Source organism: Pollicipes pollicipes, unplaced genomic scaffold (genome assembly GCF_011947565.3).
Source record: "Pollicipes pollicipes isolate AB1234 unplaced genomic scaffold, Ppol_2.1 Scaffold_6686;HRSCAF=7923_pilon_pilon_pilon, whole genome shotgun sequence".
In the NCBI taxonomy this organism is placed as follows: domain Eukaryota; kingdom Metazoa; phylum Arthropoda; class Thecostraca; order Pollicipedomorpha; family Pollicipedidae; genus Pollicipes; species Pollicipes pollicipes.
This window is the reverse complement of record NW_023596921.1, coordinates 13,795,186-13,809,708: the sequence shown is the minus strand read 5'-3', so window position 1 is coordinate 13,809,708 and position 14,523 is coordinate 13,795,186. Positions and strand designations below refer to the sequence as shown.

The 14,523-nt window shown below is 51.7% G+C and overlaps 2 protein-coding genes across 2 annotated transcripts in view; one reads left to right on the top strand and one right to left on the bottom strand.

Moving 5' to 3' along the window:
- LOC119107948 (sodium/calcium exchanger 1-like) overlaps nt 1-409 on the bottom strand; it is a 15,803-nt gene extending 15,394 nt beyond the window's left edge. Inside the window, exon 1 of the mRNA XM_037231540.1 lies at nt 395-409. Within this exon, the coding sequence (XP_037087435.1) occupies nt 395-409 (15 nt within the window). The remainder of the gene's footprint in view (nt 1-394) is intronic.
- A 950-nt stretch (nt 410-1,359) lies between these two features.
- LOC119108699 (sodium/calcium exchanger 1) lies at nt 1,360-14,241 on the top strand (the record flags this gene model as incomplete). The annotated part of the gene is given in 5 exon segments (XM_037232327.1): nt 1,360-1,459; nt 6,024-6,170; nt 10,050-10,208; nt 11,592-11,763; nt 12,058-14,241. Coding segments are annotated over 4 exon segments (591 nt in total). The 3' UTR covers nt 12,263-14,241.
- Between the last annotated feature and the right edge of the window lie 282 nt (nt 14,242-14,523).

Here is a 14,523-nt window from a genome sequence, read left to right as displayed (position 1 = left end):
ATTGCAGTTGTATGTCTCATGCGAAAGCGCTTATTTTTTTCCGGTGCGAAAAAAACTGCACGTTGACAATGTGCAGGTTTTCCTCAATGCAGAGTGGTTGTCAGCGTAACTCGACAAAAACGTGCTGTTTTTTATGAGATTGGTGGCCTGGGGTTTCTGGGAACAGACCTTGCGGTACTACACCTCGCACCACGAGCTTGCGTCAGACCACCGAGCCGGAAAGGCCTGTACTCCTGTTGCTGCCGTGACGTGGCCCGGCTCCCTGGTCGCGGTCAGTGTCACAGAGCCAGGGGCCGGCCTGTTGCCGCAGTGACGGCCTGGTTCAGCGGCTGAGCCAGGAGAAAGCCTGTGGCGGCAGCGAATTAGCTCTGGCATCCACGTGCTTATACCGTACCTTGCTGTACGGCATGTATGGGTTGTATGGATTCAGATGTGGGGTGGGGCTGTGTGTCACTTAACGTCTTGCTAGCCGGTTTAACGCAACGTATCTAATTGTTTCTCCTTACTTTGTGCCGTATACCATAAGTTGCTTAACGTGGACTACGGCCTGGTTTTTAGTCAAAAAAGATCCCACCAACGGGTGTGGCTGTAAGTGCATCAGACAAAAACAACTTCTGGCGCACCCATATCTCAGGCAGCCCCCATCAAAGTACGTCGGTATCACAACCGTCGCGTTTCTCACTTTCCATACTTCCCATACGGTTCATGTGTTACAGGCCTGCTTTTCACGGAGCTGTGCACCGAATTCTACCAGGCCAATTTCGATGAGCATGTACTCAGAGGGAAGATCGTTTAGTTGTCTTTAAACAAAAACGGCCGATGGACCTCTCTCTGCCTTAGAAGCCAAACACTCACGGGCACCGGGTCAGAGTTTTCGTGCAGGGTACGACGGGCTTTTTCCGACTTTCGCGGCATGTTGAGAAGTCTCAGCGGCGCAATCGAAATGCGTCGGATGCGTCACGGAAAGATTGTGTGATCGCAGCTGGGGCATTCTAAAACTGTTCTATCTGTTTCCCACGTAGTGTGCTGAAATGTTTGCTATCAGCCAAGATGTGCTGACAGTGAAATGTAGTGTAAAACCCCTCGGGAATTTCTTACAGAAATTCGGGGTACGACGTTAATTTTTAGATACATTCACTACTGTTGCACCTGTGTCATCCTACGTTCAGTAACCGGTTGCCAAATACTTGGCATTAGCTGGAAATGCATCGTACATTGCACATCTAGCGTATTATGCTGGAGTGTTTGCTTGCACCTTATGCTGGAACGTTTGTGAGTAAAAATTTGTACTTTGTACTTGTACTCTTTGTTCTACTCAGTATCTACTTCCATGCATCTCAGGCGCCTTTCCCATTTCAGAACACTGTGGACAAGCTCGTGCAGCGCGCGAACGCCTCGTTCCTGGTGGGCACCTCGTCGTGGAAGGAACAGTTCATCGATGCCGTCACCGTTTCGGCCGGTAAGAAGTGCTAGGCGTCGACTGTGCTCGGCCCTGGTGGGTTGCCTACACGGGCACAGCTGAACGATTGGGCCTCCTGGGCAGCTGGGGTAGTGCCAGACTGCACGGCACTGTGCATAACAGGCTGCTGTCATCGCCAGATTATCAGCTTAGCAGGTACATATTCATGTGTACTGGGCAGTACCCATCACATCTCGAATCACTTCATGTTTGGCGAATTTCGACATTTAGGTCGGTATCAGTGGTGTTGTCTTACGGTATTTGCGGCTAGATGGCCCAAATATCGATTCTGAATCGATGTTTTCTCTTCGCTATGACGCATCCTGATCGCCTCAAGGAAAAAAGGCGTAGGTCGCGGCTGATACAAATCAAGTTGTTTCGGTATAAAGGTCGATAAAAATAGTGCGTTTTGTAATACGTAAATGAACATCACATAATATGCTTTAAACGAGCTTGATCGTGGTCATTGAAATTTATTATTCCGAGGAGGAAAGTCATCATTATTTGGTGCGCCGCGATTTAGATGCGTTTGGAAACCGGTCTCAAGATCAGATGTAATGAAATCATCGTTGGGTTTGGAATGATTCTTTCATTTCTTGCGTGTACTCATTTTATTGAGGTTTATGTATTAAAAGCAAAATGTATGATGCGTAAGCTATGTTGAAAGTCGCATCGAGGCTCGTGGGTAAGTGACTGATAAATCCTGTGATTTTTAGCCGTTGAGACGCCTGCAAACCCAAAGATTTTCTGTTTTCAGGCTTTGTTGTATCGCCCGATGAATGGCGGTGTGCTTTGACTTGCATCAGCGCTACTCAGCGGACATACCAAAGCTGTGTGCAGTCAGCAAAACCGTGATGCTGCCTTGTCTGATCCCTTTTAACGAATCCGCCATAATAGAAGACGTAAGATGACCTCGGTCAAGGCTGTAGACCACGTACAGAGTCGTTGTCTCCATTCCGAGTGTATGCTCTAGCGCATCGGGCGTCGAATCGGTCGGCGTTCTCACCGGTCGGCTGTTGGTCACACCAACCCAGGGTAATATATGCCGGAAATAACGCGGTTCAGTATATAAATTACAGCATAGCATTCAACCACTATAGCATGTGCAAGTGTGGGTTAAAACTTTAGTTTACACGTTTGGCAACCTATACTGGAAGGTAGCGTATCGCAGAAGCTGCAATGGTGAACGCACCTAAATTTCAAGTGAAAATTATGTGCAGAGTTTGATCAAGAAACTCCCCGAAAATTGTACACTTCAGTACACTGATGACATGTATCGGCCGTTAGCCAAGCATCCAGCGTATTCCATGGGTGACTGATAGAAGTAGTCTTGTCGGCCCCGCGTTGAACACATAACTTTGTAACTAGAGATCCGACAGGCTACCGACGTGGCTACTGAGATCGTGCAACACATCCCAAATTCGGAAAATTCACGGCGTACCACGCATGGAAATTTTGACCGGGCATGCCGTGAGAGTCTGGCTTCTGTAGGCAAAAACTGGTCAATAAATCTGCACAAAGTAAGAAAACTTTAGTTCTTTTGGTGCCTGGTGCATTGCAATTGTCGGGAGAGAATTCGGTGTACAGCTCCGCAAAACAGGCCTTCAACACGTGAATCCTATGGGCTGGAAGGACAAACGCGCCATTGAACGGCTGAGCTGCCGACGTGGCTTGGTGTGGGCTTGTGTCAACCCCCCGCGGTTTGCCCTCCGTGTAGCCTGGTTTGTAGAGGCTGGCATATGGCGTGGCAACCCAACATCGCCGTTACGTGTCTGCTCATTGGCGGCCAATCGGCAAAAGGCCACGAGAGCTACGCTGAAATTGGTGTTGCTCTGCCACGGTATTGTGCGGCACGTTAAACTCTGCCGTCAAAGCTTGTCTGCGACAGTTGAATCTCCACCATCACCACTAGGTTGGTGAAGCCAGTGCCTTTGCAGATATACTAAGCTAAGCTTACTCAGCTATCCTTTATGAGAACTGTGCGGCATAATCTCTTGATCCTTTGATGTATTTATCTTCGCCAGACCTTTCGCCTCGCGTCAAAATAGTTCTTTGCCAGGAGTTTTCGCCTCGCGTCATAATAGTTCTGCAGACTTTTGCCTCAGACGAGCCCTATGAAATGAGCACGCGGTAGCGGTGTGCTTTCGCTGAAACGATGTCTTCACCGACAATATTTAACAGTTGCCTTTTATTGCCTTTGGTGGCGACCTGACGGCGTGGTCTGTAGCCTTGAACCCAACCGCCTAATTATTTGGCGGTGATCGATTTTGCGATAAAATCTGTTAATGGTCTTGAAAGATGGTGTGGAAGCTATAAAACGCGTTAATGCATTCCATATGCAACCATCATGATTTCATAAATCTAGCGAAATGAGCATGTCTTATTTGATATCCGTCCGCGACGAATCCTCATGTGGGCAGGCACGAAATACCGGATTGAGCTTCGGTTGCGGCCATATCGGATAACGACTTGGGTTGGAAGCATAGGCGCAAGAATGTCCAAAGAGGAGTAAAATGTGCTATGCGTGGGGCTCCTCGCAATGGTGTTGGTCATGCTTTAGTGAGCCGGCGAGAGCTGTCTTTGAATTAAGAATATTAGCTGATGAATATTAGATCGGCTAGTGAGAGCTGTTCCTGGTTCTGACACATGGCCGGAGCTGCGCCGGAGCTGCGAAAATCCAGAGTGGGGTTGCCGGTGATCCATTTCAATTTTTGTCATTTTGGCACCGGATTTTCGTGATGTATTTACCAATCTAATATGCCATAGGTACACCCGTTTGTTCGTATTATGAGTCCGTGTTGACGTTTATGCGGTACATTTAAATATTTACACATATTTGAGGAGCGGTGTTAACAAACATCATATGTGCTTGGGCCGACTTAAGAATGGTTTTTTACTTGCAGGTGCGTAAAGTTTCGCTGTAATGTTCTGCTTAAATCGGCATTTTTCCTTGGCTTAAAGCTTTCCGGAACGCTGTAATAATTCCGTAAAGTTTCGCCGCTCAATAGGAAACGCGCGGTTGCTACCGGCTCAATGCCTTTGCCGTGTGGTACAAGAGGGATGCTGAGTCTGGAGTGATTTGAGCGGAGATTTCTAGCGCTAGCGCCTTATATCGATCTTTTTTGGCTGATTTGATACTCCATCAGTTTTTGCGTCTGTTCGTGTTTATGACAGCACTAAGCCATTGCATATGACGTATGTTTACTTTTAAGACTGGAAGACATTGAAAAAGAGCGATTGGTGCCGTGTTCAGGTAAAACGTGTTACATGTTATGCTAATCCGACGGAAGCCTCGCATAGCTAATAACACGTCGGTACATGCGTTAGATTTCTTCCCGTCAGCAACGGTTAAGCTGAGCTTACATGTGGATAAGTGCTGCTGCTCTTCCATAGCTTCCCCGTTGAACCCAAAGCTGGCAGAAACCACACCTATTGAAACCAGACGTGACTTTTCGGTACGTCCACCTCACGATATGAAGTCACACATAAACTGAGCGTAGTTCAACTGTTATCTTCCGTCGAATTTTACGATGCCTCGTCTTTCGGACAGTTGTACGAAAGGCATGACAAACTGAACTCCGAGCCCATACATGGATGGCGCATCATTTCGAAATGAAGGACTTTTCTTTTTCTCAGTTTTGTTTTAGATTCCGATGTGGCACGTGCTTCAGTCTGCATGCACCATAGTTCCCGATTCGTTTCAGTCGTATAGAATCTGGATTTTACTTTGTAAATGAAGGACTAAAATAATGTGCAAGTGCCCGTAAAAATAGTGCAAATGCCCTTCACAGCGATCACCGAGGACACCTTACTGTGTTAAAAGAACAGGTTTGGAGCATACGCTTATGTTTGTGGCTTTTGTATCTGGTTGTCGTGTTAACCAGACGCACAACACAGACGTCTTCGTAGACCCTGGTGAAATTAACATGAGTGCGACAAATATTTGACGCCTTCTTGGCTCGCCAGCACACTACATCCTGATCATTTCCCAAAGCGGCCGTTCTCATGGTGTGCGGTTCTCTTTCAAGCACATCGACACCGCCTGCGGCATGTTTCGTTCGCTGTGATTGAGTTGATGTAGCAATGAACATTTTTCTGATAATCCAAAGCTTTTTATGTTACAAAAATGTGAAATCCTTGTAAAGGTGTGCACGCTTATTTACCCTTACTTGCTCTTGTACTAGTGAGTGCCTTGAAACAGGCAAAGAACTCTATCAATCGATCAAATCCCTGAAATGCCGCGAGAGACCACCAGTCTCGTGAGGCACGCCAAGTCCTTCAGGTGACTCACCCCCGTCAGGATATCATGCAACCCTCCACTGGATGTTGTAGGCAGGTGTCGAAGGGTTCGACCGATCATGACAAAATCAGAAGTAACTGAATTTCCTGAGAGACCGGAACCCTCCATGTACGGATGATTAACGCTTTTGATATTGTTCAAACGTTATAAGATGCACCCATTCAATCTACTTGCACAGCTCGCGTGCCACAAAACACAACATCGTGGAGGTCAAACCCTGTGGGCACTAACTAATGCACCAATAACACGTATATCCGCCCGCAGGGGACGATGACGATGCTGTGGGAGGCGAGGACGACAAAGAGAGGGGAGAGGCGGGCGATTCGGAGAAACAGCCCAGCTGCGCCGACTACATCATGCACTTCATCACCGTCTTCTGGAAGGTGCTGTTCGCCTTTGTGCCTCCGACAGGTGGGTGCACAACGCTTCCGATGAGCCGTCTGACCTTCGAGATCCGTTGGGCGGTAATGGTAGCGGTGGCGCTAGACTGGTACCTACTCTCCGTTCTAGCGGAGCGTTGTGTCGCATCACTCCATGTTTACGCCAGGTCGGCCGGTGCGGGGCAGCGGGATAGACCGTAAACCAGATGGATCGGGCAGGGCCTCAGGCGACTGTCGGGACCGCCGGTCGTGAATGCTGACGTATGGGTTGTGCTGTTCTTCAATAATGTCTGGTCTGTTCGGCAGGCCCTTACCTGCACTCCCCTATGCAGTGTTAACGACGTAAGAAGCTATCTTTTGGCATATTACGTGCCGGCTACAAATAACGGCCTGTCGTTAGTGCAGACTGCGATGCTATATCCGGCCTGGAGTGACACAAGTCAGTGCGTAATGCGAAGCGTGCCGCTGTCCGACCGCGTATGACCAACACCCGCGGAACGGTGTGCCCCGCTCGATCGATACCCGGAGCTGTGACCTCAGTGTGGCCCTGAACGATGTGCCCACACGCCCCCGACGCCCGCAGATGTGACCTCAGTGTGGCCCTGTCGCCGCGTCTCACCCGTGTCTAACGCTGACACGCCTGTCCTGCAGACGTGTACAACGGTTACCCGTGTTTCGTTGTGTCGATACTGGGCATCGGCCTACTGACGGCCGTCATAGGTGACGCGGCGTCACACTTCGGGTGTACCATCCAGCTGCGCGACTCCGTTACGGCCATTTCCATCGTGGCGCTGGGCACCAGTGTTCCAGGTACCCAGGCGGCGGGAGAGGCGCTGCAGGTGGTGGCACAGGTGGCTCGCCCTCTCCCCGGCTGGGTGCACGCGGAGGCCCGGAGGCGGCTGCTTTCCCTCTCGCTCTCCTCCCCTTCCCCCTCTCTCCACCCTTCTGTTCTTTTTATCCCTCTTGCTTTTGCCCATTTCTCTTTTACCTTCCCTTTTTGTTCCTTCTTCACTTTGTCCTACCTCTTTTGCTTTCACTTTCTCCTCCCTCCACTCTTTTTTTCTCCTACACTCTCTGTTGCACTGCGCTGTCCATTTGCAACCTCCATATACACCTGCCGGTTTGCAAAGCGTATGACATAATCTGGCAATGACCTGCTACCTCTAAATGCACCGCTGCTTGTTGACACAGTCATGCAACCCTCACTTCTCCGTCCCTCAAGCGTTCATACCTATTCTGCGAGCTTGAGTTCCTAGCGGCTGCCCGCAGATATTCCGGCAAACGTGTGATCTCAGCTGCTATCCCGCACACGTGGCGGTCTGACCTCTGCTACTCCCCGGAGATGTGTCCTTAAAGCATGTGATCACTGTACTTCCCGCCACCGTGCCCTCATGGCGTCTGACACGTGCCCTCCATGGCTCGATCACTGTTACTTCCCGCAGACTGTTTCCCATTCAGTGGCGTTTCTTGATAACTGCTACTTCCCGCAGACGTGCCCTCATGGCGTCTGATCACTGCTACTTCCCGCACCACGTGCCCTCATGGCGTCTGATCACTGTTACTTCCGCAGACGTGCCCTCATGGCGTCTGATCACTGTTACTTCCCGCAGACGTACCCTCAAGACATCCGAACCCTGCCTCTCCCCGAAGACGTCTCCTCAAATCGTTTGATCCTGCTGCTCCTCGGAGACGTGCTCTCGAGACGTTATGACCCTGCTACTCCCCGCAGATGCGTTCCCCCGAGCGTCTGATCCCTGCTGATCCCTCAGGCGTGCCCTCGAGGCGTCTGATCTCTAACCGCTCCCCACAGACAAAGGTTCTCGCTACCCCACGTTTGTGTTAGCCATCCTGTGTATCGCTGGATTGACAGTCGTCATTGGTAACGCGGCCTCACATTTCTGATCCACCGTAGATCTCAAAAACGCCTTCAATGCCATTTCGCTCGTTGCGTTAGGTAGTTCCGTGCCAGGTGGGCTGTTTACCGGGCAGAGGTCATTCTCTATAACGCGAGTGGTTCCGACTTCTGCGTGATCGTGGATTCACCGAACCGAAGTCAGGGACCAGCGCGCCGCCTTTTGCTGGTTCCGTTTGTGGTGTACTGGTTATATTAAGCTGATGGCCATTGCCGTTCTTAGTTTTGAAAAACCTTCATAATGCGGACATTGCTTATATCGGTCATCTTTCTTCGCTGCTTTATTCTCCGACGTTGAACCTCGTCCGGCATCGAAACATAAATTACCAATACTTTTATCGACGTCAGCTTTGTGCGCATCTTCCCAACGACATCAGTAAGTCTGGATTGCGATCATGATACGAACATTTGTCGTCAGTGATGCGAGCTCGCCCACATGTCAGCCAGCTGTGTGTCCGGCCGTCGTTAGGAGTAAGCTGGTCCCAAGAAAGACTATATGATGGTGGGCACGTAACCAAAGTGCATATCTTATGCAAGACACCCAACATCTGAAGCCCCTCACATGGGTGACCTTCACGTAGTGGTAGCTGCGGAAATGATTGTCAGAAAAGCCGTGTGCGGCCAGACATCGTCGACAGGGACGTTATCCTGGCTTCCATCTATTCTCAAGCATTGTGTAAAACAACAAACAAGTATGCTGTTGCGCAAGCGTAGTCAGTGGTTCGGTTTTGCGTCAGCTGATGTCCTCCTGATGCTGAAAACTAGACCATTGAGAAATATTCCGGGTTTGGAAACAACAGCTGACGTTTTACTATAGGACTGGAAAATCCCCTAATTGATCTAGTTGTCGTAGAATATGGTATCAGCGTGACAGCAGCTAGAGGTATATTTTTCGGTAGTAAACGAACGCTTTTATTTGAATTTTCGTTGGCAACATTAATCTTGAAACGCATCCTGACTATCATGGCAGACGGAAGCATGCGTGGCAAGCTATCGTTGTTCCCCCTTCTGACGTGGTTGCGAATCCTCGAATGGTCAGGACTTTCAAACAAACATTTGGCGTGTGCTATGTGTTCTGGTGGCGGGAGGGCACTGGGCTCAATGATTTGATCTTAGATCTCTCGACATGTTCAATAGTAATTGATGCGTCCTTTAGCGATTTCATGTGTTAGTCTGGCCGTCCGCTTTCAGCTGTTAATCACAGGCTTGACCGGCAGAGGTGACATGGCTTGCCAAAGGTTGTTATCATTGCAGACATTTTCTTGATCGCGCTTTCACCATTGACACTACAGAACGGAAGTAATTGTTCGTTTGAGACGAGTCCTCCTCCTTGGGGATAACAGCAGCAGCGGAAGCTACAATCCTGGCAGGGATTCCTCGCGTAGACACGTCGCCTGCAACGTGTCCACTATTGATCATGAGCTGCCACCGGTATACCTGCGTGAACCAGCTGGGTGGCAGGACATCGATAAGTACCTGGGCTCTGCAGTGTCAGCAGCCGCTCTCCCCTCACTGTCCTCCGCTGGCCGCCCGACTGCGAGTCAGGCCATGTTGTCGTTGCCCGTGTCTCAGGGAACAGCTTTGCGGTGCTGTGTTGCCAGTGTTACGCGCATATTCAGACTCCAGCGTGCAAAATAGCAATGGCTGTTTTGGGGGCAGCCAAGTAAAGGAATGGAAGGCATGAAGCCACAGGGCGGACGGAACGCTGGCATCATGGCGAGCTAAGCGCGACGGCGTCGAGGGACAGCGTCTGCAGCAGACGATCCTCTGTCCATGAGCGACCTGCCACCGAGACGTCCGGGCGCCTGCTCCACTGTCGGACCGTAGTACAGTTTTGTCGGACTGTAGTTCGTCTCCCGCAGGCTGCTGGCAGGCGCCTCCGCGGAGATGAGCGGTGTTCGGACCGGCGTCACCATTCACCTCTCGCTCTAAGACAGCCCCCCTCCCCCCGCCCCCCTCCCGCTAGCCCACTAACACGGCGGTGGCGGCGGCCGGCAGAGCTGCGCAGCGGCTACCCCTGTTTCATTGTGTCGATCGCGCTGATCGGCCTGCTGACGGCCATGATCGGCGACCTGGCCTCGCACTTCGGCTGCACGGTCGGCCTGCATGACAGCGTGACGGCCATCTCCGTGGTGGCGCTGGGCACCAGCGTGCCAGGTACACGAGGCCGGGCCGGCCGTCGCATGCGACCCGCTCCCTCGCCCTGCCCCACAGTCCCGCCCGCGCAACCGCCCGTCCCGTGAGGCTCCCGCTGTTGGCGTCCGGTTAGCGGTGCGCTGCCGCACATTTGCGAACTGTTCTTCGTAAGCTGGCCCGGCTTCAGTACCGTGACCTGGCCGGACCTCGCATGCACTCAGGGGTGGTCATTTTTTGTTGCATGTTGCTCCGTTGTTGATGAGGACGGGTTGGCAAAAAGTTCGGCGTTTTGGTGGGATGAATGTTGCGGTAGTGTCGAGCGCACGTGCTCTTCTAGCAGGCGCCTGGTGCTATGTTGCACCGTGAGTCGGGAGCCCGCAGCCTCATTCGAAGCTCTGGTCGGGAAAAGTTAGAAACCGAGGCTTTGTAGGCGTCTTTTTGACTGCTTGAATAAGAGACATCGGTGTTCAGACGTAAGTCCTAGATTTTCCACCAATCCACCTTACACCACGTCCAAACTGATGCTCGTCTAAGAAAATGGGTTGTGATGGTGGTGATTTTCATAATGAGCGTGCCGACCGGCCGAGGAGCTTCCCGGAGACCCGGGTCGGACAGACCCTTGCCTTGTTCCTGTAGCACCCTTAACCTACATACCTTCCTGCATAACTATCTGCGTGGTGGTCATAGCATGAACCACGTTCATGCGATATGGGGCATGTTGCTATGTATCGGTTTGCACGCTCTCTTTTCCTTTCATTACCCCCCCCCCCCCCTCTCTCTCTCTCTCTCTCTCTCTCTTTCTCTTTTTCTTTTTTTCTCTCTCTCGCTCTCTATGCGCAGAAACGTCAGTGTATTGAAGTGTGTATTAAGCGAGCGTGCCCTGATATGACTTTTGTGTGCTCCGACAAATAGCAAGCAATCTGCGCCAGCAGTCACCAGTGTACTTTTTGACACCTCAGTAGCCCAGTTGCGACTTTCATGTTCTTGTCACACAATGCCAGTCTCTGTGTGCATGTAGTGAGCGCGTTCGGCCTGGGGCTCTCGCGGTCCAAGGATCCGGACCGGGCTCTCCATATTTTCGAAGATGATACGGTAGCAAATGAACATAGACGTTAACTTCCTCGAGAAGAAGTGAATCTAAGCTCTGGTACCCAAGCAATAACAAAGTTGAGCATTAGTGCGGTGTGGTATCCATTTTTCTTACTTTTCGCCCGACGGTTTGATCCTGAAAGGGATTGAATTTGTCTGTCCCGGACATTGACATGGATATGTAAAATACGGTCTCGATAGAGCCCTGGGTCGGACGCGGCGATTGTGGTCGGGTGCCATGCGTTGGAGCCGGCTGCCAGGCTGTGTGCGCCGCCGACGGGCGACCGTCTAAAGATCGGCCTCGGCGCCCTTCAGACACGTTCGCCAGCAAGGTGGCCGCCGTGCAAGACCGATACGCCGACGCCTCGGTCGGCAACGTCACTGGATCCAACGGCGTCAACGTCTTCCTCGGCATCGGCATCGCCTGGAGCATTGCCGCGCTCTACCACTGGTTTAACGGCGAGCCGTTCAGGGTCGCCCCCGGAAAGTGAGTCCCATGATAGATGGAAGGTGTCCAGACGGTAGAAGGGTAGATAAGTGTGGCACACAGAATCTGTTGACTGTGATAACCGTATGATAAGAAAGGCTGTTCGGTATGTTTTATACGGTGCTCAATGCGTGGGTGGTGCGCAGAAAGGAGGGCAGGGGGAACTCGGTGAAGAATGCGCGAAGTGCACCCGAAGCCTTTCTGTTTGTCACTATCGTCGCATGAGTCCCTATTGCCGCTTTCACATGGTTGCGTGATCACTGCCTGTCCATAACCTGACCATTCGTGTTTCAGTCTGGCGTTCTCGGTGACGCTGTTTTGCTGCGAGGCGGCCCTCGCCATCGGTTTAATGTTGCTGCGGCGACACAGGCGCGTCGGTGGCGAACTGGGTGGTCCGCGCTGCGCCAAAATCGCCTCCTCTCTGTTCCTCTTCACGTTGTGGGTAGTGTACGTGGTGGTGTCGGCGCTAGAGGCGTATGGAATCGTTCCTGGCTTTTAGTTGGCGATTTCGTCGTGCGCCGCCCGCCGCATGCCGCAGTATGCGAACTGTGCTTTGCTGCCGCGTGCCGCGGCAAGATGGCAGCACCTGTGCATCACGGCGCCGCTGCCGTGGCGTTCGTCGCCTGTGGCCTCCAAGGCATTCTAGGGCGGTGAAAGCTTTGTCTACTGAGGCTGAGCCGGCCACAGCGTATACGCTGTCGTACTCACAACTGGTGCGTGGAAAACAATTTTGTCTGATATTCTGGATACCTTTGGACTTTGACGAGACGAGCCGCTCACAGGTGGACGTTGTCGGCGACATGGCCATTATTTGAACGTGCCGGAGTCAATACTCGTGTCGACTGCGCTGGATGTGATTTCTACTAGTCATGGTATCCCTGTTTTGCGTGGAGGAATTACTTAATACTGATCGCTTTGGCCTCGTGCCCGAAAGCTCCGACATGACCGCTGACAATGATGCACGTAACTGCGTGCAGCGACCATGACACGACCACGAGACGCTGTGGACGGCGCATCCGTTGTAAGAGCAGCGGCTAATAGCGGACGCCGCTGGTCAGGGTGCGCGGTGTTCTGTTTTGTGCCTGCACGAGCAATTAAGCGGACGTGTGAGCAAATGCATCTGGGGCCGAGCCATGTCCAGCCTTGCCGAGTGCGCATGTGATTGGATGCCGTCTTCACCTGGAATAGTCTCGTCTCGTGGAGCGCTGTGCTGTGTAGTGGGGCGCTCAGGGGGTCTCGGATAACGCTTCCCCATCTGAGCACAGACGCTTGTCTGCGTCAGGCGCGGGACGGCTGGACCGCCTTGCCAGTTGGGTTTGGTTCGTCGCGCGTTTCCGCCGCTCCACTTTACGGGCTGTGGGGCCGTCTGATGTGCGGCGACTGGAACCCGTGGTCATGGGTGGTCGGCACTGCTGTTCAGACAGACGCCACGGTGTACCACCCACTCGGGGGTCCAGTAGCTTTCGTGCACGTCTCCGTGAGGAGTACACTCGCTGTTCTGTGGCGAGGGCTGCCCAGTTAATGGTTGTGCGGCTGCTGGTCGCCTCCCCGTGGTGTTTTCTTGTGATGACGAGCGTGACCGTGTTTGGAAAGGATCGCGGCTCTGGTGGCTGCCGCCGAGAGCTGGCCTGCTGCTGGACCAGCAATGTGCTGCTGCTGTTCGGTCTTGAAAACAGCTGCCGTTGTCCCGGTCTAGAATGGCCATCCTTTATCACCAGCTGTATGTGGCGGAGACGCGTAGTTTGTCTGCAGCGCCACCCGACGGCAGATTGTTGAATATGTCGTGTCAGAAACAGACGCCAGGGAAGCTGTTGTCGCGCTGGTCGGACGTCAGCGGTGTTCTGCGTGGCTAGGTATCGTCAGTATGCAGTTTTCCGCGGATCATTCATGTGTTTCTTGTTAAATACGTCTTGTTGAAATGTGCTACGCTGCCTCACGGAAATATTGACGCGGGATTGTGTTATTTGAATATAATTCAGGTGCCAACGTTGATGATGTTAACATCCGTCACACTAACGGTCCACGCCAACTTTGCCGCGGCGAGGGCTATGGGCATATATATGCCTTCGCTCTGGTATCTTCGGAGCAGAAAGGGATGAAGAACAGAGCGAAACGGCACTGGATAGCCCATGCAAGGCCTAACAGGATTTTCAACAAGCACGGCATTTTTCTGTTTGAAGTTTGTGTCAAGATCATCTCTGGTAAAATTACGTTTTTTCCCTGTTTGATGTTCTCCAAGTGATGTCTCTTGAACTGACTGCGTTAATCAATCTCTGACATCTAAGATGGCATAGTCGTAACGGTGCGCTGTCCATAAAGGGCTAATCCAATAATAACCTCATACAGGGGCTATTCAAGGATGTATATTCGCATCAACCAAGTGTGTGTTTATACCGGTGAGCAGATGTCATCGAAGCTATTCGATGTTTTCTTTCAAAGGTGCCTGCCAGCCAGGTTTGGATTGTTTTGTTTCGTTTCGTTTTTGTTTTTGTTTTTTTGCTGGCAGCAGCCGTGTATGGTGTCAGAGTGCATCTGCGCAGACTTGTGTTAGACTCGTTTCTTTAGTCGGGCTCAGGACTGACTCACATATTTTGGAATTCGATTTAGCTCACAATTCATAGGCCTTCCAAAATTTGGTGGTGGAACTAGAAGAGACACGAGGCGGGATCCCCATGTAGATCCGGAGGCCCTTACGGGGGCACCAGGTGATAACCTTGTTCTCCTCCCCGACGCGGGAGGCCTTCTGACCTGCGCAGTTGG